Source organism: Sturnira hondurensis, unplaced genomic scaffold (genome assembly GCF_014824575.4).
Source record: "Sturnira hondurensis isolate 20B ecotype Veracruz unplaced genomic scaffold, ASM1482457v3 Scaffold0004068, whole genome shotgun sequence".
NCBI classification, from domain to species: domain Eukaryota; kingdom Metazoa; phylum Chordata; class Mammalia; order Chiroptera; family Phyllostomidae; genus Sturnira; species Sturnira hondurensis.
This window is the reverse complement of record NW_028076699.1, coordinates 9231841-9258841: the sequence shown is the minus strand read 5'-3', so window position 1 is coordinate 9258841 and position 27001 is coordinate 9231841. Positions and strand designations below refer to the sequence as shown.

At 35.8% G+C, this 27001-nt stretch overlaps 1 protein-coding gene across 3 annotated transcripts in view; it reads right to left on the bottom strand.

Annotated features, from left to right (window-relative positions):
- Positions 1-677: 677 nt before the first annotated feature.
- SPATA6 (spermatogenesis associated 6) overlaps positions 678-27001 on the bottom strand; it is a 103372-nt gene continuing 77048 nt past the window's right edge. For 2 of the 3 annotated variants that reach the window (XM_037043325.1, XM_037043327.1), the window contains exons 10-13: positions 24859-25043; positions 20115-20214; positions 13169-13260; positions 678-2360 (exon numbers count right to left, since the gene is read on the bottom strand). In XM_037043325.1, the coding sequence (XP_036899220.1) occupies positions 2180-2360; positions 13169-13260; positions 20115-20214; positions 24859-25043 (558 nt within the window). In that variant the 3' untranslated portion in view covers positions 678-2179. The remainder of the gene's footprint in view (positions 2361-13168; positions 13261-20114; positions 20215-24858; positions 25044-27001) is intronic. The other variant, XM_037043326.1, reaches the window with a different exon arrangement.

Genomic DNA, 27001 nt, shown 5'->3' with positions numbered 1-27001 from the left:
TAAATATTACCTTAATTTTCTTGTTTTAAAAAATTTCCAAGATAACACTACGGTGGGGGTGGGAATAAAAAAAAATGTCCTCAAAATGCCAGTGCACATTCATACGCTATATAAGTATTAGAGCAGAATACATTTTCTCCCACCAGGCTCATTTACGTGAATTTTCAGAGCGTGAATGCAACCTACTAAGATTAAGACTTAGTAGAAAGGAAAAAATGCATTTCATTGAGACAATTTTGCTTAAATATTCACATAAATACTTTCATTATCATACTAATTCTTAATCAAAAGAACCATAGTTTCTAGGTCGTTTACATCTGAATGCTAGAAGACAGAGAACTCAAGCCCTCGGTCAAAAACGCACAGCTTTGTGAGCGGCAAAAAAGATAAAGATCCTGGGAAAGAAGAAATTATTTAAGGCTCATCTTGGGAACCAAGACATTTGCATTTCATAGGAGGGAGTTATATGTCATTGGAACATAAGGTGCCGGAAACAACAGAGGCAATTACGTTCTTGGCCCACTGCCCAACCCTGCACTTACCACCCTCTGCAGGAGCAGTGTGGGAGCTGGCCCTGGTCACCTGAGCACTTTATACCTGAGTTGGTTAGCCAAGTAACAAGCAACAAGGCAGGCCATCATATTATGACTTTTTTTTTAATTTAATAGTACTCTTTTAAAAAATAGATTTCACTACAGAAACACCAACTCTCTCAGCTGAGGAAGCATATCTCTCTTCTTGAGGACGAAGATACAGCTAAGCTTTTTCACTTATCTTTTCCATTTTTATCTCTCTGGCTACAGGTATAAATAAACTAGCTGACTGCTAGTCTTGTCAGGGCATCTTATTTCTTAGATACAGAGGGTTAGGCTTTGTATTGTTTTTAGTGGCCCTTCATGTATTTTTTTATTTCATGCAGTTATTTAACAAACATTGTGTATCTACTGTGTGCCTCAAATGCAGAGGAAAACCAAGAACGATAGAAAGAGACACAAAAGTCATGGATAACTCAGTTTTTCTTAAGTGCTATAATAGAGATATGCCTAGGCTGTGGTGGGGGGCTACAAAACTGATACAAAAATGAAGAAATATATAGCTATATAAACATAGAGTAGAACTTAGGAAATCCACAGATACTGCACGATAACTATTTATTTGCCTGAACTTTCATCGTAGTCAAAGTGAGTTCCTAGAATTCAAGAACCCTGGTTTATGTCACTCGCTGGTGCCTTCAGATCTTCGAAGTGTCACTGGACTCACACGTGTGTGTTTGGGGGTTGGGGAAGGAGCTAACTTTACCAACCGACGGACTTTCCTGTGCCCACTGCCAGAGTACTGCTACAGTACTTTACTCCCTTTTTGGTTCCAAGTATCCTCTAGAGTAAGGATGCTACTTTCTTGGGCCATGTGGTACCTACGAAAACTCTAAATAGATTACACTACAATATAATCCCCACCCATTTTTTTTGAGTCTCTACATGCTTACTACAAAGGCTATTTTCTGATGCTGTTTGCACCAAATGATACAGCCTTAGAAGAAAATCAGGCAAAGAATTCTATCTTCAAAAATAAGTTATTCACATTTTGAGTTATTCATGGCCTCTCCTGTTAACCGTTATGCATTTTAGGCAACTTAAAAAGTTCTTTTAGGGAAAATGAATGGTTATATAAACATTAGGAAGAAAGTGACTTCTTATGAGCTAAAAAGGAAAAAGTAGAAAATACCAGTTAAAACAGAGTTTCAACTGTTGGGAAATTCATTTCTGCATAGTTACCAAGAAAAGGGAGTTAATAGTAATTAAATCTTACTCAGACAAGATAAGCAGTTAAGTATATCAAAAGAAAATTACAATGTGTTTAAGGTGGAACATTTTCAGAGAAAACCTACTCTTGGATTTGTAGATGGTGATGCGATACCCATGTTACAACATCCTTGTAATCACAGTGGACATTGTGGTTTTGCTGCGGGGCTTTGACTTCTGGAACACAGCACTCTTTGCTGTGACTAAAAAGGCTTGCCTGGGATAATTTACCATTTGAAGTGACAAACTTATTCAAGTCTCACCAGTATACCCAATTAGAGCAACCTGGTTAAAAAAAGGAATACAGATATCGATCGCATCAAACGTTTTCATTGGGAAGTTGACACGGACATTCACACGGTTTATCGTGGGTGGCCTCAGAAGCTTTCTTGTGTATGAGAAGCAGAACTACAGGCCTTCTTGTACAAGTTCCTGTATAGCTTTTCCATGCTGTTCTCAAAGATGGGTCGGTGGGATTTTCCTTTGTAAGTGGCTGCCCTGTTGGACCAGTATTCACCATCATCCAAATGGATTGTGCCATGTGGCCGCTGAAATGAACTATAAGAAAGGATGCACACGATTAAAATCATGGTGAAACAGACGAGAGGCAGTACTATAGAAATCACACATTTATGGAGTACTCCACAGGTGTGTATGCTCTGTTTAGACAGTGAGAGACAAAAGACAATAAGGCCTGTGCCCTCAAAAAGTGATGCTATTTGCATGAAACAATCACAAAACAATAAAGGGAAAATTGTGATGAGACACAGAGCTAAAAAGGAATCAGAGAGAAGACACAGGTGGGACATGGTGAAAGCAGAGCACAGACAGTGTCAGGCTGTCCAGTGACGAGAGTGCCCGGCTTCCGAAGCCAGGCACACCTGGCACTGAATTCCACTCAATCCTCCACAGTCTGGAGACCTTGAGCAATGTTTCACCTGCCCGGGGTCTCAGCTTCCTTTACTGTATTTTGCAGTATTGTTTGAAATCAAAGAGAGTATACAAAAGTTGCGTAGTATAGTTCTTACCTTGCACACAGAAGTTATTAATCGTGGGGCATTGGACTACTAGGTATTTTATACATTTTTTATATTTTATCAAAAAAACCTCACAACTCTCTGAAATTAGTACCGTGGAAACTGAGACTTGGTGAAGTGAAGGGACTTCCTGAGACCGCTCAGCTGGTAAATGGCAGAGCGTCTGGGGCTCCGAAGCCGTCCTGCTCCGGCAGGCTACTGTCCTCGGGGCGGGAGGAACAGCAGATGCGACAGGGACCACTTTTGGAAAACGGGGGAAAAGCAAAGGAGTGTGTACCTAAGTGACAGGGATCCACTGTAAGTTTTAGAGTTTTGAATAAAAAAAGAGAAAATGATAGATAGGAAGCTACAGAAGAGTTGTAATGGGGATGGGGGAAAAGGCACCTCTTTCTGAAGGCTGATAGCACTTTGAAAAAACATACCAAAGCTCTAATTTTACTATCACAAACACTGTCAATTCTGGGCTTACCATGCCCTTCGCCAGAAATAAAATGCTGCCTTCTTCAAAGACTCAGTTGATTTTATTTTTTAAATACATAATTGACTTACTTCAATAAATTAAACACTAGTTATAGGTAAGACCTCTCAGGCATGTTAGAGATGGTTTGTGCATTATAAAACTACATGTCCTGATATTAAATGCTATAAATATTTTGTCCATGTATTGGGAATCTCACTCCACAAAAACAATCTCTTCCCGAACTTATCGGTCCCTGATGTCACCTCCGCTGTCGACTGTGCAGCAGGGGCTCTCGGAGCCGCACACACATGTAGTTGTTTTTTGGCTTGAAGTCGGTGTTAGCACCTGAACACAGCGACAGTGACAGTGAAAAAAGGCATGAGGTGTCTGTGTTATCATTTCTAGGGCTTGACACAGTGTCGGTGATGAGGTAGGGAAGCATTTATACACTTACTTTGGAAAACTGGCATGACCCAGGAAGCTTAAATGCGCAACTTCAACCCAGTAAATCAACTGCTAGCTGCCCCAGCAAGACGCCTGCCCATGCACACGTGTACCACGTGCAAACATGCTCGCGGTAACGTTCTTCGCAACGGAACTAAGAACTAGAAGCAACCTGAATATCCATGCACAGTAACACAGATAAATCAAATTGGGGTGTAGCCTACAATAATATAGTATGCAGCAGGGAAAATGAATAATCTGTAACTAACTATAAACATGGATGAAACTAAAAAATCAATTAAGGGGAAAAGCCAACTTCAAACAATTCAAAGTTATAATTACATAAAGTTTAAAACAAAGAAAATTAAATAATTGACTGATTAAGGCTAGATACACGTGTGGTATCACTGAAGAAAAAACGGTTAAGAGAAGAGTCACCACAGCCGTCATCCCCGTGGAAGGAGGTACCATTGTTTAGGGGAGTGAGGGGGCTTTGCAGGTGTGGGTTGTGGTCTACTTAGCTGGATGGTGAGTAAGTGGTTATTCACTTACGTTTATATTTATAATAATAATAATAATTATTATTATTATTTAGGATAGACAAACCTTAAAATGAATTCCTTTGTTATACTTCATACAATTAAAAATTAGATTAAATTAAAAAATTCACTTAGATTAAATTAAAAAATTCACTTCTATGAACCATGATAACAGGTCTCTCAACTTCCGGCTGGCTGGGCTGAAACAGGATCCTACTTCCTGCTTCCTAGCAGTAGTTACTAGATCCTGTCAAACTTTCTTACACTTAGCACTACTGCTGGAAAAGATTTGAAAATTATAGTTTCTGGTGTAACAAAGGTATTTTAAAATATGATTCTCATTACTTCTATCTTGTCCACTCAGTTTCATAGATGTAATTAAAACAGTTTCTAATAAGGTCAGCATAATCTTTAAAATTTTTCGAAAGTCCTTAGCCAAGCCTCAATATACTTTGATATAGTTAACTTCCTTCATTAGCTTTGGTCAACCAATTGTCTAGCCAACGGAATATATTTCATGCCATTTCTCACCAGGCCTAACTCCTGTTGTCACTTGAAACAGTTTTCTGGGGGGAGGGAGATTTAAGTCAAGTGATAAATCACACACACATATATTTTTCTTCCTCCCTCCCTCCCCTGCTCCCTCCCTCCCTTCCTTCCTTCCTCCCATCTTTTTTATTTATTTATTTATTTATTTATTTATTTATTTATTGCTTTTAGGTTTGCAATTAGCAAACCCAAATACACACACACACACACACACACATTTCTGCATGTTCTTCATATCTCTGCAAATACATCCACTAGACTGAGTCCCCGCAGTGGCCTCATTCTGCATACTACGCTAGGGGTCCCACATATCGTGTTTGTTTGGTTGTCTCTTGTATATTTTGATTTTGCAGCAAGTCATGCACTAATTGATATTTCACAACACACAGGTTTGTCCCTATCTCCCTACTGTACACAACCATCAGCTTCACTGCATTCTAATGGCCAGATAATAATGTCCTGAATTTTGTTTAGTCACCAGATTAGTTATACTACAGTAAACCTACTCAAGATAAATTTGAATTTCTAGCACACCATTACCAAACTATCAGAAAGGTAACATTAAAAATTAATGTGTAGGTTTGTCCAAGGTTGTAAACCAAATCCCTAATCCCTATATAAATTATTACATTTAATGTTATTGGGCACAGGTTTGCTACTGCTTTGGTTTCATTAAAAAACACTTTTTTCCCCATGTCTCAAAGCCACCTTAAAATACCACCACAATACCTTGCAATGAATAAATAAAATTCAGAAAGCTTTTTAGCTTTCTATTTACAGAACCTGCTTTGTAAACAAAAGCCAACATGGCCAAAACAGATACTCTAATGCTTTTAGATCCTGCAAATTTGGCAGGAAGTTTATTTCTATTTAAAATTGCAAAGTTTACAAGTTTAGTAAAAGCACTGTGGTTCTCTGGAGACAATTTGTAAATTGGTTCAAAATGGAAGTCAGAATTGCAAAACAGAGATATGAAGACAGAAAGGGTTCTAATGTGGACCATGGATAGGTAGGTGCAAACAAAAATGATCAGAATCTTAAAAGCAACATTTACTTCCAGACATGGAAGCACTGGCTCTCTAATTAAGGAACTGTTGACATACTGAGTCAATTCTGATTTTTCATTATTGGTATATTAATTAATTTAAAATGTGTAGATGGCACTGAAAATCTTATTATAGTTATGGGCTCTTAAAGACTATACTTGTGTTTTACCATGAGTATCTCCAGCTTTCATTCATCCAAAGCATTTATAAACTCCTATATATAAAATAAATACAGCTCCAATGCTATATACTATTAAATGGTTATCTTCACAACAGGGACAATATTGTTATTTTATTGAAATGCAATGCATTCTTTTTCAGCAACTTATACTCTGCCTACTTCAAATAGGGAGACTTCTATTTAATTACAACAATGCTATTAAGAAAAAAAGACAAAAAAGAACATTGAGACCAGGATAATATCTGAGAAATGGGCAGTTTCAAGTCCTAAGTGTTAAAAGGTATAAATTAGAATTTAAGTCTAGCATATATGCAAAGAAGAAACACATGTGTTAGGTAGCTTAGCATGGAGTAGGAGACAAAGAGCAAGACTCATTAGAAAAGGGTGAAACCCTGATGGTGTTTTCTCTGTCAGTATCAAGTGGAGGCCAACACATATTACTCTACACATAGACTTCAGATAAAATAGCTATAAGGTGATGTACACAGAAAAGAAGATCAGGTGGATATTCTACCCAAAGAACATTATGCTAAGTGAAGTAAGCCTGGCAGTGAAAGACAAATACTATATGATCTTACCTGTAAGTGGAACCTAATCAACAATACAAGTAAGCGAGCAAAACAGAGCCAGAGACACGGAAATAAAGAAGAAACTGACAGTGACCAGAGGGGAAGAGTAAGGGGAATAACACGGGAAAGAAGGGGAAGGGTCATCAAGGAACATGTATAAAGGACCCCCGGACAAAGACAATGTGGGGGGTAGGACTGAATGTGGGAGGTTGGGTGGGTAGGGCAGAGGAGGGTAATGGGGGAATAAGGGGAACAACTGTAACTGAATAACAATAAAAAAGATAATTGAAAGATTATGAGAATAAAAAAATTGGGGAACTGCTATTTTTGCTCAAAGAACCAGAGTTGAAAGTGACTTTAAAAGATGATTCATATTCTCTACTTTAAACTTGTGTGACCTAAGTGTCAATATAATGAGACATTTTATACTACAAGAGATGAATTCCTTTCCGTAACACTCACTAAAGGTTCATATCAAACAAAACTTTGGCTAACAAAACACGCAGAATCACATGGAGAATGCAACGTGTGTTCTATACATATTGGATGGATGGGTGGCTGGCTGGGAAATAGTAAGGAAAGTATTCAAAGTCTGGAAATTCAAATATTCAAATATCATCTGGACAGATGATACAAGTTATATTATGGTGTAATAAATCTAAAAGGCATTTGTATCTTTTAAGATACCATACAAAGATAAAAGTATCATTAAGGACATCAAATTTTATGGATAAATTATAGCAGTAGTTCTCAAACTTTAACATATGCATTAAAGTCATCTGGAGTGCTTACTAAATTAGTAATTCTGTAGTTGAGGCTCAATAATCTAAGTGGTAACTTACATTAGTTACCACAAATCTAAGAAGATTAGTAATCTAAGTGGAAACTTAGAGTATTGAGCCTCAACTACAGAATCACTAATTTAGTAAAGCCTCGGGGGCTCAAGAGTTTGAATTTCTAACAAGCACCATGATGCTGCTGATGCTGCTGGTCTAGAACCAAAGTGGAGAAAGCACTGAACTAGAGGGTTAGATTTGTAGAGGGAAAAAAATGTTTAAGCTTAGGGAAAAAATTGCATGTTATTATTTATCTTCTATTAATCAGGAGGAACTATATAGTAAACATTAAAAGAAACCTATTCAAATGTATTTACTAAAGACTGGTTATTTATAGCTTACTCATAGGTCATTAACTTCCATTCCTGGCATAAGAATGTGTAGAAATGAGCCACTGAAAACAAATAAGGTCTAGCATCTTTCATTATGAATTTTATTGCTGATCCTTACCTATCAATGTTATTAAATATCACTATCATGAAATGAGTTTACTTAAGCAATGCCTTAGAGTTTCATCAATACAACTGATCAATACTAATAAAGTGCCCTATTTTAACATTTGAACCTTAAAAAATAATGAGCTCCTAGTACAATTCAGAGACCTTGATGGTCAGTCAAAAAACAAAGATAAGTAAAACTTCCGTGCCTTCAGGGACTGCACAGTTAACAGAAGGAGGCAAGGCAGATGTATAATGAAATAGTTACCATTGTGAGATCAATATTGCTACCTGAAATTATATATATGAGAGGAAGGAGCAAGATAAAGAAGAAAAGGTCTAATAGTCTGCTGAGGTCATAAACAGTATCTCTGAAGAGGAATAACTAGAACTTAGTCCAAAACAATCACTAGGCATTCACTAGATAAGAGACGTGAGGATAAACAGGAAGATAAGGGTTATTCCAGGCATCACACTGTAGTAGAACCAAGGCACAACACAGTCTGGATTGTCATGAGACAGCAGGTATCTCTGCAGAGGTAAGAGTAAAGCGAGATCTAACTGTCAAGAGTTGAACAGAATTTTATTCTGAAGAGAATACGAAGGTTACAATGGAAGAATACAGAAAGAATTTCTACTGAAATGGGAGATGGAATTATAGATACAATATACTATATAGCCATAAAAAAGAAGAAATTTTTACCTGTCACGACAACATGGATGGACCTGGAGATTATTAAGCTAAGTGAAATAAGCCAGTCAGAGGACAACTACATATAATCTCAATTATATGTGGAATCTAATGAACAAAATAAAATGACAAGCAAAATGGAAAGAGGAGCATGGATACATGGAACAGGATAACAGCTGTCAGAGGAGAAGGGATTTGGGGGACTGGATAAAAGGAGGTGAAGGGCACACTGGCTGGTGTAGCTCAGTGGATCGAGCACGGGCCTGTGAACCAAAGGGCTGTCTGTTCCATTCCCAGTCAGGCACACGCCTGGGTTGTGGGCCAGGTCCCCAGTTGGGGGAGCACGAGAGGCAACCACACATTGATGTTTCTTTCTCCCTCCTGTCCCCCTCTGTAAAAATAAATAAATTTTTTAAAAAATGGAGGTAAAAGGATGAATAAAAAATATATATATATATAAGGTTTATCCAGAAAAACTCCAGCCACTGTTAATATAACCAGAACGGTTTGTGTGACATTGATGTAACCTGGCAGCCAAGGAGAGTGGACTGGAATGCGCACATGTGAGCAATGATGGCTTCACTGCACTCTTCAGTAGGGGCGGTACACGCCACTGAGTGAGCATGTGTACTGTGACTGTCGCATTCAAAATGACTGAGCGAGTAGAGCAATGAACCTGCATCAGATTTTGCGTTAAGCTTGAATATTCCTGTGTGGAAACTCTTCAGATGATTCAAAAGGCATTTGGGGATGATGCAATGAGTGTGGTACAAATAAAAGTGTGGCACGGGCCCTTCAAAGATGGTCGAGATTCTGTTGAAAGTGATCCCTGTTCCGAAAGGCCTGCAACAAACACAACTCCTGAGAATGCTGAATGTGTTCAGGCTGCAGTCACCAAAGATCAGCCACTGACAGTGTGACAGCTGGAAGCTGATCTGGGGATTCCAAAATCTGTGAGCACTATGTCTGAGATTTCCAAGATTTTGACGCAGGATCTTGGCATGAAATGTGTTTTGGCAAAATTGTTTCTTAGTTTCTGCTGACATCATGCTTCAGTTGCTAATGACTTAAATCAAACCCCTACCAATGAACCAGACTTCCTCAAGAAGGTCATAATTGGAGATAAACAGTGTATCTATGGCTATGATCCAAAAATGAAGGCCCAGTCATGCTAATGAAAGTCGCCTGGTTTTCCACGCCAAGAGAAGGTGTGGCAAAGTTGCAGCAAGATCAAGACCATTTTAACTGTGTTTTTTGATTGGGAAGGTAACGGCCCTCATAGTACACCCCTCCAGGCCGAACAGTTAATAAGGAGTACAACCTTTCTCGCTGGTCGAGAGATCAACATGATGAAAGCAGCCACAGCTATGGGCAGCTGGTGATTGGCAGCTTTACCTCAACAACACGCCTGTTCATGCATCACATCTTGTGCAGAGTTTTTTTGTGAAACATCAAATTACCCAGGTGACTCGGCCCCCCTGCAGCCCAGATTCAGTGCTCTGTGACTTCTAGCTTTTCCCAAAACTGCAATCACCTTTGAAAGGGAAGAGATTTTAGACAGCTGATGAGATTCAGGAAAATACGACAGGGCAGTGGATGGCAATTCCAACGAAGGATTTTGCAGAGTGTTTTGAACGATGGAAGAGAGGCGGGGAGAACTGGGTGAGGTCCCAAGGTGCCTACTTTGAAGGACACTGAGGTGTCATTGTCCTCTGTACAGGGTTTCTTGTATCTTCTTCAATAAACTCTCTATTTTTCATAGCACATGGCTGGATACTTTCTGGACAGACCTCGTATACATAACACATAATAGACAGGGGCAACAGTGTGGTGATGGTCAGAAGGAAAGGGGTGGGGGCTGGCTGGAGGTGGGCAAAGTTTGGGGTGGGATGACGATGGAAAGAGACTTTACTTAGGGTGGCAGGAGAACATTATACAGATGATGCCTTATTGAGTTGTACACTTGAAACCTGTATGGTTTTGTGAACCAATGTCATATCAATAAATTCAATTTTAAAAAAGATAAAATATACAGATGACATATTATAGAATTGTACACTTGAAACCTATATACTTTTATTAACCAATGTCACCCCAATAAATTCAATTAAAAAGAAAACAATTAAAAGTTAAAAAATTTAAAGTCTCCTTGACCTCAAAAATTATTTCTAAGAAGACAAATTGCTTTTATTTAAACACTCAAAAATAGTATTTTCACCCTGGTTGGTGTAGCTCAGTGGATTGAGCACGGGCCTGCAAACCACATGATCGCAGTTCAATTTCCAGTCAGGGCCCATGCCTGGGTTGCAGGCCAGTTCCCAGCAGGGGACTCACGAGAGGCAACCATACATTGATATTTCTCTCCTTCTCTCCTTCCCTTCCCCTCTAAGGATAAATAAATAAAATCTTTAAAAAAATAGTATTTTAAAGTTGTATTTTAAGTTATCCCTCTGGTTTCACTAATGCAGGTTAAACTCAGTGTCATTATTATGTCCATTGAGAACATCTTACTTGTTTTTATTATTCTACTCTGAATTCCTCCCCACACCTCAAGTGAAAAAAAAACACAAAACTAGCCATAATATGGAATGTAGCCTGAGTAGTTTCATAAATAAATAAACACTAAACATATTTTTTATTCCTAATGGCAGTTATCACTAAAGCAACTACAGTTTGAGCACAGTATCATGAGATACTACTTATTATGGCTCCCAAAGCTAACTTGAGTCTGCTGCTAATAATCTCCTATGCCATCATCAGCAGTCTATCTATCTAACAATATGTAGTCAAAACCATAATTGCCTACCTCTTTATGAGAATGTCGTAGCATCATAAAACCACTGTGGTTGCCTACTGGTGTTCTTTAAGGGGCTGCCAGGCATCAACATTGAGTAAGCTAGTCTGATTACCAAGGCATACTTTTGTTTTGAAAGATGAATATGACCCATGGATGTATTCTCCTTCAGAGCAAGAATGTTTGTTTTTTTCTTTTCTTGTTATTTTTTGCAACAACCTTGCTTAAATTCCTGATGCGGCTAGCAACTCTGTTTAATGCAGGAGCCTCATTTGATTTAGCTTATATGTTTCCTGTCTATTCTTTGTGACAGGGCCTTTTACGAGTCTTTTTCTTTTCGTACGTGTTATATGTTTGCTGTATTAAATAAAGAGGAATACACATTTAAAAAGTAAAGATGAAGCCAACACTTCCCTTTTCTAATCATCAGAAACTTTTAGAGCCCTAAGCCACAATTCTTTAAACGCTTTGAAAAATCACATAAACATGAAGCAACACAAATTTTCTGAACATCAATATACCCTCTAGACAAAAACCTTTAAAAAACCTAAATCTTAAATATTTAATTAAAAAGGACTTTATTATACTTGAGTTAATTACACAAGGTCCAATGAATTCAAATTGGAATTAAGCAACATTTTCTCACTTAAAAATTAAGGCTTATCCTTAGTTAAGAGATTTTAAGTCTCTTGACTTAAGATATATTATTTAGATTTGATATATTATTTAGATTTTTCTTCCATTTGTTAATACTCAAATGCCATTTAATAAATGGCTATTTATTAAATCTTAGCAAATTCACGAAATTAATCAGATAGTGCCTGATGAGGAAGAGATGGAAACTATACTCAATCTTGTGTTACTTAAAAATAAATAACCAAAATTTAAATTACTCAGTTTGAGATTTTGTTATAATTGCATAACTAAAGCATTTATATTAAGCATATTCCTACCATTAGTAACCCGAAAAATACACATAAGCAAACAGAAAACAGTTCTACCAACAGCTAATTCCAGAATGTGGCTAAAATTTTGGGTAACAGTCATGAAAGGCAAAGTGATATTCTAACATGGACTTCAAATTATTTTTATTCTTACTTCGCTCTTTTTGTGGCCAAACCCCATCTATATGAAGCATCACTTCATGCCTGGTCTTTAGTTAGGACTAATGCTCAAATAGATGGGGATGCTAGATGTACTGTGGAAATCTGAGACATACACAGAAGGTGCTGATAGGAGGAAAGGGCATCGCGAGGCCCTGATGCCACAGCACGCGTCTAAAATTTTAAGAGCGGCAACATGAAACTGAGAAGGAAGTATGCATGGGTAGTAGATTCTTTCCCCAATCTAGCTCCCAAATACCGCAGTGTTAGTAGTAAAAGGTCACTTAGTAGCTCCTTGCTAAGAGAATTCTTCCTAATTAATTTCATACTCAAAGCTGGTGGGAGGCACAGGACAGCTAACATGGATAGGTAACAGCCTGAAATAAGCCCTGGATATGTGGGTTTGCAGGGACATCAGAGAGACAAAAAATCTTAAGTAGGATGAAAGCATCACCATTAGTTGGCTACATTTGTTTTCATTGAAAAGTTTCATTAATGCAAACATTAAAATATTTTAATAGGATTTTACATAGTTAAATATTTTAAATATATAAAATATAATTAATAATTGCTAATTTGAGTCTAAATTTCCCACAAATCAAGCGCATTCAGAAGCAGGTTATTTTTATATCAATTATGAGGAAGATCTCTATACTGCACAGAATTAAGCAACCTCATACCTGTACTCAGGGTCACTGTCATAGGCATAGTCTCTGCAAAAAAGACCTCTTTTTAGTTCTAGTTCTTCTTCTTTCTCTGTATCTCTCTCATCCTGAAAAAGTAAAGATTATTATTAATTCATTTTATAATTATAATGACACTCAACATCTCGTTGAGAAATGTTCTCCTCCTCCCCTATTATAAGAAATTGAATTAAATGTTTGCATGTCTTAGGAAAGAAACAAAAGAGTAGGTCAAAATTTATTATCTTGTTCAATAAGACTAACATAGTTTTATTGTATTTTTGTTAACACTGCTTATCAAAGACTGGACACCTAGTAGAAGTTTCTTGAATCAGTGAATGAATAGGAATGGATACCATGTACTAAGATACATAATAAGATGTGTAGTAGCATCTTACGCATTGTTATGTGGAATCAAAATGCATGGCTACTTCTCCTTCTATAGGCAGATTGTTCTTCCAATAGACACATTCAAGAGCTTAAGAAATAGGATTCTAAAGCAATAGTTTTGTAAACTGTATCATTCACAGTAACTATGGTTTTAATATATGGTACTTTATATAATTTGGTATCAGATATCTTTCTCACCTACTGGCCAATACCCTTATTCCTTAGTCAAACTAGATAGAAATAAAGAAATCTGGTAACAAAAGGAACCGGTTAGCACAAATAGACTACTATAAAGAATAGTGTTAATAATGAATTCACTTTATGTGAAAAGTCAGCTGAAAACCAATTATGAAGAAAATAATTTTAAAAACTTGCTGATAGCATGAAATGCAGAAGAAAGCATTCAGTTAAAAAATGTAAGCAGTAAATAGTAAAGCAAGTTAAGAAATAATAGAAAATACAAATATATATCTAGAATTATTAAAGCTTGTTGGTGAATTGAAACCTTTTATCACTATGAAGTAACTCCATTTATTTCTATTAATGCTTCCCCCTCCTAACTTTTTTTGGTTCACTATGAATATAGCTACAATGGTTTTCTTTTAGTTAGTGCTTGGATGGTGTACATTTGTCCTTTTATTTTCAACTTTCATTGTTATTAGGTTATAAATATTTGTCTTAAATAGCATGTAGCTAGATGTTACATATTTTTGCCCAGTTTGATAAATCAATAAAGTGAAGCATCTAATAATATCCCAGAAAAATGCAATTGGCTGTAATATTCACAAAGACACTACAAAAAAGTGTAAGAAACAAAAAAAATGTAATGTTTTCAAATAAGAAATAGATTATGTGCAAGAAGAACTAAATGAAACAAGTAAATAATATTACATATAAAAATTATATTCCTGGGAAAAGTGATTCATTTCTAAATCATGTAAGTGATTATATGAATCATAAACATAAATCAGTATTTCTTACTTAATTTTATCAATACAATTGGAAAGTTAATTTTTTGACACTGTAAAAAATGTTGACTAAACTTTAAAAGTTCATATGTGAAAAAACATACAAAAGTACTCCTTAAAAATTTGACCCTAAATTATTCAGTACACAAAACCCATGTTTTCAGCTGGGTAGTTACTCTTCCAGACTGAGGACAGAAAGGTGGCTAAGACGTGTGCCTGCACACACAAGGAAGGAGGCTAGTTTATTGTATGAAGCTCTATGGATGGGATGGACCAAGGGTAGTATTATTAGGGGACGTAGCAGAGAACAAAGGAAGGAAAACTTTCTAACTAATAGAGAAGCATCCTGAACATGGATCGGCTGTCCTGGAGGGAGTGAGATCACAGTCACTAGAACTGCTCACACTAAGCACTAATACCCATTTAGGTCAAGGATTTCATGGGGGGAGTTCTGTCCTAAGAAACAATAAGGACTAGATGACCTTCATAGCTTTTCCCATCAAAGTTTAAGGCTCTATTTTGCAACATTTTATATATATAATCAACACACACATCTCTTACAAAAGTTTTTACATCAACTTTTTTTAAAGGTCAGGATACGTAAAAGCAAATAGCAACAAACATCACATCTTACTGTAAGTTACTGACTAGGGAGCAAGCAAACGTTTGAAGAGATGCATCATTCTCGTCAGTGCCAGAAAGTCCATTCCTAGGGCACAAAGAAGTGACTCACCTCTTACTCCTCATCAACATCCCCATTTGCCCACGTGTAAATACAGAAAAAGATGGACAGTACCAACATTTGTTGAGCACCTTCAAGGTATCTAGGTACTTTTTATATAAATATCATTTAAGCCTTCAATAACTTTATCAAAGGTTCTGAAACTCAGAAAAATAAATAATAATAAATGAAAGAACTTGCTCAAAGATATAAATTATTAAGTGGCAGAGCTGGAGTTTAAGTTCAACTTCAACTTGATATACATCATATGGCTTCCTAGAAGGCAAACAAGCTGAACTACAAAATCAAAACTTCCATCCCAAGCCATTAGATCATTCTCCTATATGAAAATTAGGCATGGCCCTGGCCGGGTAACTCAGTTGGTTAGAGCATTGTCCCAATATGCTGAGGTTGTGGGTTCAATCCCCAGTCAAGGCGTATACTAGAAACAACCTATAAATGCATAAGTAAGTAAAACAACAAATCACTTCTCTTTCAAATCAATCAATAAATTAAAAATTTAGGCTCAAACTCTTAGGCCTCCAATCCATGAATACAGTGTTGAACCTCTCCACTTAGGTATACCTCTCTTGAGTTTTTCAAAAGTATTTTGTAGTTCATAAAATGCAGATCCTAAACATATTTTGTTAGAATTATACCTAAGCAATTCAATTTCTGGTGCTATTATTACATGTAGCGTGGATTTTCTAATTTAAAATTTCAGTTGTTCATTGCTGGCATATAGGGGGAAATGACTTTCTTGCTATACTGTGACCTTGCTAAAGTCACCATTAGTTTTAGGAACTCTTCTGTAGATCCTTTGGCATTTTCTAAAAAAAAAAGCAATCATATCTTCTGCAAATACAGTTTTGCTTCTTCTTCCTTTCCAACCTGTATGCCTTTTATTTCTTTTTCTTACCTCTCGGCATCATCTAAGACTCCAGGTATGATGTTAAAGGAATTGAGACAGGAGGCATCCTTGCCTTCTTGCGAAACTTAGGGGGAAAGCATCCAATCTTTCATAAGAACAATATTAGCTGTAGGTTTTTAAAGGATGCTCTTTATTAGGCTGAGAAAATTCTTTTCTCTCTCAACTTTACTAAAATTATCATGAATGGAGTTAGATTTTTTGGATAACTTTTCTGTGTCCATTGAAATGACACAGAGAAGAAATACATTATTTTTCTTATTTAACCTATTAATGGGATGAATTTACTTTGTATTTCTAGAATGAGTCTACTTGATTATGACATATTTTCATTTTTATAAATTGCTAGATTTGATTTGGTAATGTTGCTGTTGAGGACTTTTGCATCTTTGTTAATGAAGGATTTATGTGAGTTTATACATATATATATATTAATGTGCTTGTCTGGTTTTCACATCAGGGTAAATGTTGACCTCATAAAATAACTTGAGAAGTTGTCCTTTACTTTTCAGGAATACATAAGACTGATATATTTTCCTTAAAGGTTTTGTAGAATTCATGAGAGAAGCCATCTGGGACTAGTATTTTCTTTTATGGAAGATTCTTAATTTCAAATTCAATTTCTGTAATATATATACAATCACTGAAATTATTCCTTCTTGAGTTAGTTCTGGTAGTTTATGTCTTTTTCAAGTTATATCTTTCAAAATGTTTCAGATAGCTTTGACAACAATGTCACCAAAGCAGAAGACAGGATTAGCAATTTGGAGGACATTTCAAAAGAAAATATCTGAACTTGAGAAAAAAATTAAAAATATCAAAATAAGTGTAGGTACATATGAGATACAGCCTAAAGGTTTCAGGGAAGTGTAATGGGAAGTTCCAGAGGGAGAGTAAAGAGATATCGGGGCAGAAGCAATGTTTCAAGAAAGAATAGCTACTGCTTTTCTGAAACTGATAAATGATAACCTTCAGGTTTGAGAAGCTCTAAAAACTTAACACAGAGTTAGTCCAGGAAAACCACATCTAGGTATATAATGGTAAGATTGCTAAACAAAGAGGGTGAGAAAGCCGCCACAGTATTTCGAAGAAATAACATCTGGCTTTTCAACAGGTACAAATGAAGCCAGAAGACACTGGAATGGCTTCTTTGATACACCCAAGAAGGTAATTGCCAACCTAGAATTTTACATCCCATTAAACCAAATTCATAGAATTAAACTAAGACATTTTCAAACAAACCAAAGCAGAACTCACAGCCAGGAAAATGATATAAAAACAAGTATCACAGGGAATTCTTCAAGCAGAAAGAAAATAATTCTAGAATCCAGATGGGAGCATGAAATTTCCAGAAAGAATAAAGAATAATAGAAAGGGTAAATATGAGGTTAAAATAAATAAACATTACTATACAAACCAAATTTGTCCATTTAATATATGTAGAATTTAAAAGGCATAACAAAAATAGACATACAAAAAGAATGTGGATTACAAAGAGTTAAATGTTTTTCGGCCCTAGTATAATTGGGGAGGTCAACAAAGAAATAATAAGTCAGCTAAGCATGTTGAAATCTTTCGGGCAACCAATGACAAAATAAAAAAAAACCAACAAGTTAGTAAAAAGGAAAATGAATGGCAAAAATACTTATTAATCAATTAAAACCCCCATCAATTGATATAAAAATTCTGGATTTTCATTTTTGCAAAAAAATTTCATGTGAGATTTTTTATTATGAGATAAAATCTCTTTATTATGAGATATGCACTTTAATTCCAATGATAAAGAGCAAAGGATGGAAAAATACACATTGCATATGTTAGCCAGAAAATATCGCAATAACTAAAATATCACAAAAATAACTATTTTTTTCTGATGTTAGCATCAGAAAAAAATACTGTGAAACAAAGAACAATGCTAGAGATAAAGAGGAGCATTGCACAATAAGAGGTTCACATAACAGTCTGAAATCTGTATCCAAAAATGAGATAGCTTCAAAATAGATAAAATAAAAATCAACTGAACTAGAAATACATAGTAGATACATCCACTATCATAAGACTTGAACATTTCCTGAATCTTGAAACCTAATTACCACTATACAGAAAAAAATAACTCCAACCAAATCGCATATTCCTGAAAGAAAACAAAAAGCGTTTAGAAAAAAAGGACAATGTCTTACAGACAAAAGTCCTAAAAATGCTAATAAAAAAGAAAAATGATAAATTGGACTTACTAGAATTGAGAACTTCTTTTCACTAAAACATACCATTAAGAGAGTGAAAATGCAATGCACAGAAAACAGAAAACTGCAAAACATATACCCAATTGAGAACTCCAATCAAGAATCTATCTATATGGAAGCCTAACAAGCCAAGAAAAGAAAGGGAGACAATTAGTACAAAAATGAGTGAGTGGATGACTCACAAAAGAGGATATCCAAATGGCCAATGACCATATTCACTAGTCATCAGAAAACAGCAAATTAAAACTACTATGTGATAAAATGCTAATTACTTATGAAAATGCCAAGTGAAAATGCACACAAGCACACACACACAACTAATCGGACAGTTGTGAGGATGTGGAACAAGCAGAATTCACACAAACTGGTGGTGGTAGCACGAATGGTCCCTAGTGAACTGTTAGAGTCACCAGGAAGAGTCTTTGGCAGCATCTACAAAACTGAGTGGGCACATTCACTGTGACTGAACAGTCCCCGGGTAACTATAGACCCAAATAAAATGCATGCAGTGGGACCCAAGGACATGCATAAATCGCTAACAGTGGCTCTATAACAGCCCAAACAAGAAACAACCCAAATGTACATCATGAGAGGAATCAGTGAATCAATGACAGTATCTTCATGATGAAATACCATTTCAGCAGCGAGAGTGAAGAACTACTGCTAAACGTAACAAGATGTCTGCATTGCAAAATGCCTGAGTTGCAAAAACAAAGTGAAATAAGTTGAGTAAAAAAAAGGAGCAGGCATTTTTTGTAGGATGTCATTTATATAAAGATCAAAACCCATAATGCTTACTTATAAAACACAATTGCTATTAGAAGTCAGAATAATGTTTACCCCTGGGGTGGCCTCAGCTACGTGAAAAAAGGAGGGACTTACGCAGAGCTGAAAACGTTTTGTTTCTTGATCTGGTAGACAATTTACATAAGGCGGTTCATTATATTTCATGGAGCTGTTACTTATGGTGTGTATATATTCTGAATGTATGTTATACTCTGAAAACAAGTTCAATTAAAAAGCACCAAGCATATAGAAATTTAAAATGGTACAAACCGATGCCAATGTCACAGAATCCAGTTATGTTGCCAGGACTTAGCTTTGGGCCCAACATGACACTTGTGATAAGTAGTTGTTTTTAAAGCTAATAAATGAAACAAGGAACCAAGCACCAAAGAGCACACAGGAATTATCTCTCAGCTGTCCTTCTACATGTATACACTTTTTGTCTCATCTCAGAAAATATTCTCATATTGATGTTCTCTAATATTAAACCTGGTAGACCTGACCAGCTCTTTTCCTCTTTTAAATATTCAATTAACATAAAAACCAGCTGGCAGGTTTCTTCAAAATATGTATTTCATCACCCCTCCCTCATTCTACATTCAAAATGAAATCTATTTATAAGACATGGACTTTCGTTGTACTAGACCAAAAAACAAGAGTTCCCATATTTTGAAGGCTGTGAGAAACTTACCATAAAGTCACTATTTACTGGCTCTTTATGAGGTAACAATCACTAACTTATGTTTACATCCAACATTTTGCACAATGACTCAGGTCAAGCAGGAAGTTAGACACAGAAGCTGTATTTTTTCCTTCCCAATGATCAAATATTACAAGTTTTAAGCATCTTGGGTGGTTTTCATGTGCAGTTATGAAAAGCCTTCAAGAGAAAATTTTAGAAACTAACATATAAATGTCTTTGATGAGCCTGATGTGATTTCAAGACATTTTTTACCCGGTCATGGATCTCATCACAGTTTGAAGGTGAACACCAATCAGAATGGAATCTGTAGGCATAAAAAACAAAGGTGACTTGTAGCCAGAGGGAGAGAAAGAGAAATCTTTCCAAATGACAGACACAGAAAGTCATTTTTCTCTTATCCCTATGTAGTAACATGTAAAGATTAGAACAACATTTCTCTTCTTTCAACCAAGGGTGAGTGGCAGATACAAAATCAGGCACTAATCCCCAGCTGTAGTATTACGTACTCACACTGTGTTCGATACATAGTCTTAATGATAAACTTTGACATAAATTTGGAAGAACATACCCACATATCTGACCCCTTTAATAATTTACATACACAATTCTTTAGCGCTTTATCTCTACATAAAGATATAGATTTTCATTTCAGAATAATAATTCCATGTAGAATGCCTTTGAAATTAGCTCTCATTTTCCAGTAATTGAATCATATCCAAACTATGTGGAAGAAATTCCTTTCCGCATCAAAAAAGAATATAACTCATTTTATGAAATGACACAAAATATTGGTAAGAGATTAAAATATTATTTATAATCCAATCATGTTCTTATACCTTCAGAATACAGGGGAACAACACAAATACTGAGTCATTATGTTGTACATCTGAAAGTAATATAATGTTGTGTCTCGATAAACAAATAAACAAGAAAGAATACAGGGAAACATAACAATTGAATGACCCCTTCCCAATACCACTTGAAAAAGTAAATTGTGGTGGAGTCTGCCTGTTGTGGCTGACACCAAGAATGAACGCACAAGCGACAGCAATCTTGTGAAGAAAACGGGAATGGCATGGCTACTCTCGTAAGGGGAGAATACTTATGGACGCCTCGGCCACTCTCTCAAGGGGAGAGCACCCTGACCCTTGCCTAGACAGGCTTTTATCGTTTTCCTCGGGTCTTACATCAGAGAAAGATTTATTATCTATTACCTAGAATATCATTGTCTGCATCTTAAGGACAACCAAGGAAATGAAAATAACATGCAGAGGGGAATGGCAATGAGCTGATTAGATTTGTCTTTGGGAAAGTTTATACAGGCTTTGGATATTACCTTGAAGGTAAACAATACACATTTGTTGTTTCAGACCAGGGTGATGGAGTTTTAGCAAGAGCAAGCCATAACAGTCTGTATGCATTTTCTAGGTTTGATTCCCACGGGAAAACCCAGTTTGAAGGTCTGGCTCCTGCCCACCACTTCGCTTCTGTAGGTTTTCCATACAGAGCTGAGTCACACTTGCCAGACCAAAACAAGCCAGTCCCCTACAGTAAATATTAAAGAACAGGAAGGAAAAATATGCCTTTTTTTTAGAGTCTGAAGGTTGGACTTAAAGATGTCAAAGAAGAAATAAATCAAACATTCTTCTTTCTTATGCCTTTTCCAAACTCAAAACTAGCATTCATATAATTAAGCTATACAAGTAAATGAAATTGTCTAGCTCTGATTATAATGCATCTATATGAAACGCTATTGATAATTCCTTTATAAAGGAATGGGTACTAAAATACTAATAGGTTGCTTAAAACTGTCTTTTTATCTCACAGTTTGTTCTTTAAAAAGTTACAACTTTATATGTTTACTCAAAGTACAGACTATTAAGCATGCAGCTATAGGAATTTATGCAGCTATAGGAATTCTTTAGCTATTTTAAAGAATGTAATCAATAATGGATGATGAACTATAATCTCCTGCATTAATGAGGGAAGGTGTTATTGCATTTCTGCAAATACACTGGCAGACTTGGCTACACTTGAAACACACCTTGAACCTGAGATCCATAGGTAGCTCCAACAGTACACACTGTGGTATCTTTAATGAGACCACGAGAGGATCCACTAGTCTGTGCTGTGGTATAAGAAATGATTGCCCAACGATCTTTAATTCCATTTACAAAAATAAAAACCTTGAACATGATTTAAAAGAATATCAGTTCCTTTTTAATTAGATTGGCTAGTATTCCTCAGTCTTATTTCAGCAATAATTCTACAGCCTACTACAAACTGTAAGTCATAATATTAATATTTATACTTGGAGGAGAAAACTGCTTCTGAACTATAACACATCAAAATTGAAACCATTTTCTGGTGTGCTAACTCTATTGAAGGTATTTTTGAAATGAGCTTAAAGCAGAAAGAACTTACACTATCAATAAAAAATTCATTTGCTTAGAGTCACTGATAAAGCTTTTAAAAGTCTGTTTAATACATATACATGATTAAGGAGTCAGCATTTTACAGCAAGATTAGAGAAAAGTTCATTAATTTTAATGAATACTTACCCAGATAAATTCCTATAGCTGCATGCTCTGTCATACTCCCTTTTTTTTCCCTGGGACATATAATCTACATTTACATCAGTTTAAATTGCTTATTATTCCAGTGGATTCTATAAACACCCTATAAATATACTGCTGAGTGACCTAAAAAGCCAGATCAGAGATGTCTTATATTTAAGGATGTGGTACTGAGCATGCTAAAGAAGAACATGATTTCGTTCCTAGTAATATTTCAAAAAAGTATTTTATTTTCCTTTATGGACTAAATCTAGAATCTTTTTTAGAAAATACACTCAAAATAGAGGTGTTTCAACTTAATGAAAGTAAAAAATTTTATCTACCCTAGAAAGTACCCCCTAAATTTTATTGTTTTAGATGAATTAAAAACTAAATTCCCATCATATTCTCGTATTTTAGCAGTACCTTAACCTTCCTCAAGTCTCAGAAAAGATAGGTAATGTTTAATATTAGAATCACTCATTTTCTTCTGGCAAAGAACTTACCACATCTACCATCTAGCATCAAAATAAATGTGTAAATGCCACTCTCTACTCTGAACCATCCCTTGCACTGAAATATGAAGGGAAAAAAAAGACAACAGGCTTTAGTGATTCTCAATGAAAAAAAAATATGAATACTGCCTCAGTGAAGGATTTATCAACCTTGAAAGGAGAGGCTTCAAAAGCTGGGTCAAAATCATATACAAGGATAAAGTAATAAAAGGCTGAAATTGATATTGTACCACAATGGTAAACAATTGGAGAGTTTTGTAAAATATGTGAAAAAAGTAGAAAAATAAAACAATGTTTATAAAACATATACAAGGAGATACAGGCCAAAAAAATCTTAAACTACAGATACAGTAAAGAACCTACTCTACAAATCAGAAGCCCTAAATTCTCAAAGTAGGTAAAAAGAGAATAACACCAACTCTATGTCTAAATATCTGAGCAGATATGGAATTCAAAGAAAATCCCTTGATACTGAGAAGCAAGTTACCAGACTTCAGCAGAAAAAGCTCTCAAGAGCTGCTCTTGAACTTTGAAAGCCTATAGGTGTAGAGGTTATCTACCTATCTGTGGGTCTATCAATCCGTCTATCCATCCATCTGAACTCAAGGATCCCCATCGGCATGACTATAATGGACTACAAGCAACATTGATCAAGACCCCCACCTCGGGGTCAGGGTCTCTAGCCTGCCTCCATGTGTTCTTTTGAATGTTTGTCAGATTCATGGGAAAACAGACAAAGCTGTTTGTTCAGAACAGGGTGTTTTGAGCCCTGGCTGGTGTAGCTCAGTGGATTGAGCACGGGCCTGTGAACCAAAGGATCCCGGTTTGATTCCCAGTCAGGACACATGCCTAGGTTGCGGGCCAGTTCCCAGCAGGGCACTCACGAGAGGCAACCATATTTTGATGTTTCTCTCCTTCTCTCTGTTAGGTATTCAAACTTCTATAAACATTTTTTAAATACTAAAGTCTGGGTGTTTCTGTTTTTTAATTTATGACAATGATTGTTTTCTATGTTACTCTGTGAGAAAAGCAAGAAATCTCCAGTTTCAATTCAACAGTAATAATGAAAAAAGATGAAGAGAAATTACTGTATTTTTCAGACTGTAAGACTAATTTCTTCCCAAATTTGGGAGGAAAATGAGGGTGCATCTTATAGCTTACCTGGCTCACCATGGGGGAGTGGGGGGCAGTGGCCTATGTTATTTTATGTTATTAAATATTTTACCACATTTTCTGATTCATAATTTTCCCCCTATTTTCCTCCTCTAAAACCTAGGTGCATCTTATGGTCCAGTGAATCTTAACAGTTCAAAAAATTCAGTACTTCTGAATTTTACACTCAAGTTACACTCAAGTTATTACTAGAGGCTAACTTTGGTTGCAAAAGCATTTTTAGACGGAGAGCTAGAATCTTTACATGATTAACATTCTCTTAGGGAATTGAAAGGAGGTTATTTGAGGAAATCAGGTATCTTATACCAACAGTATATACTATCATCATTATCACCAAAAGAAAAATATAGCCTATGCTATTTTTATACATAAGCCATGCCTATAATATTAAATATCTATGAATCTACTAAAAACAAACTATCACATACAGTTTTTCTCTTTTAAGAACTGAAGGACTTAATTAGGGTTAAAGTCACCCTGATGAATAAACTCACTAATAATAAACTCACTTTAAGAAAACTGGGTTGAGGAAGAGTATCTAACACTATTGTAACATGTGATATGTTGTAAACAAAAACAATTTAAGCCTCTGAAAATGGAATCATACACTTACAAATAATCACTTCACGTACATTATTGCTGCCTTCTCTTTTCTAGTGATTACTATTCAAAAACAGTAGTCCAGAAATAGGGACTAATCATTACCTTTCCCTGAGAGAAGCGCGATTTAGCACAGGGCTTGGAGAATGCTGCAGCATTGTTGAGGGTGCCGAATGGACATGTATGGTCCTCGCGGAATGCTGGGGCTTGCTACATGACCTTGGGCTCAAATACTCATCACACCTTTCCAAAGAGTCATCGAAGTCTCTCCCATGGGGTGTCCTGATAACCTAATTCAAAAATTACATATGTGTACACATAATATACAGAGTAACATTATACAAACGCACACACATTTTGCAAAAGCTGAAAAAATAAAGTGCCACAGCCATTTTTGAAAGTAAATTTCAGAATGTAGTAATCATTATTACTATAAGAGTAAACATAAATGCATCCGTTCATTCCACATGTCTAAAATTTCCATATCTAGAGAGATACAGGAATTTAAATTCACAATCCAAATGAATAAGGGCACAAACAAAAGATAACTGAGAATGAAATATGCTAAGTGTCAGATATACCCTAATGACAGTAACTGCAGGAGGAAACCCAAAGACTTCTAATGAGCTGAATGGTTGAGGTCTCGTGGAGGAGGAAAGATGGTAATTAAAACTGTAAGTAGAGAAAGAGGTGGAAAACGCATCTGAATGTGAAAAAGGGCACAAGGACAGATAAATAATGACTATAATTATTTGGCTATCTCCACAGGAAAGTAATATGAGAGAATATGATAGAAATGAAGAAGGGTACATAGTAGAGAACCTTAAATGCTATAACTCAATACTATTTGACATTTATTAAGCATCTTCTATGTACTGTATAAAGTACTGAACAAGGTAGGAGATAGCAATTACAGATAAATATAACAGGGGACCTCAAAGATGTTACAATCCAGAATGGGAAATGTGGAAAAAAATAATGATAAAACACTAAGAAATGAAATTAAAATTAAATACACATACAATAAATAATTGTGTGATGGAAACATCTGGAAATGCATTCTTTCCAGAGAATTAAAATATTTGTTTTGGAAAGTTTTATATTTATTTATTTTTTTATCTTTTTTTTTTTAAGATTTTATTTATTTATTTATCTTTAGAGGGGAGGGAGAGAAACATCAATGTATGGTTGCCTTTTGTGCGTCCCCTGCTGGGAGTTGGCCTGCAGGGAACCCACCTGCAACCCAGGCATGTGCCCTGACTGGGAATCGAACCGCGATCCTCTGGTTCGCAGGCTTGTGCTCAATCCACTGAGCTACACCAGCCAGGGCTGGAAAGTTTTATATTTAAATGGAAGACTGGGAGGTATAAAGAAGGGGTAAGTCTTTGATAAGAGTCTACTTCAAACTTTCACCCTTAAGCCTTAGCTTAGAAAACATTTCCATAGCTCTTGTGAGTTTTCCACAGGTTACTTATTCACTTCCCAAACCAAATGAAATATAATCTCTTTGGCTCATGAACCAAATCTCTCAATGGAACTCAGAAGAGTTCCATACCTTGGATGACTCTTCAAGAACAATGTGTAGAGTCCAAAGACTCGAGCTCAAATCCCTCCCAGTTATGTGACTCTGAGTGAGTCATTTACTCTATCTGAGCTTTAGTTTCCTTATCTATAAACTGGGGAAATTGCCTTATAAATTTGCCACAAATAAAAATGAAATAAAATTAATGAAAACACAAAGTAGTGGGCTTGGTTTATAAAAGACAGTAATATTTATATCCTCTGTTAACAGCAATCTTCATATGTCAGCATAAGTGCTTTCAAAGCCTTTTCTATGGAAATAGTTCTTTCAAAGGAAATAGCTCTTTCAATGCCTTTTCTATGACCTCAGAAATGTAACAATTACAACATTGAAAATATTGAAAGAAAAAAAAGAAAATATTGAAAGACATCAAAAAAATCTAATATTTTAAACCAACCTGAAACTGTGAAAGGTAGAAAAGAAAATTTCATATTCTAAATTCATTGCAATTCCATAAATGTAATATGATTATGTAAATAACATACTTTTCAAATCTATGATATACAATGACTTGGTTCTAAAAACTACAGGGAAGCTACAGTGAACTCACTGCAAACTATCAACATGAAAAAGGAAATAGAAACTACCAACAAAGGCCAAGAGGAAATGAAGAAAAGAATTTCTGAATTGAAGAACACAGCAGAAGAAATCAAAAGCAGGATCAAT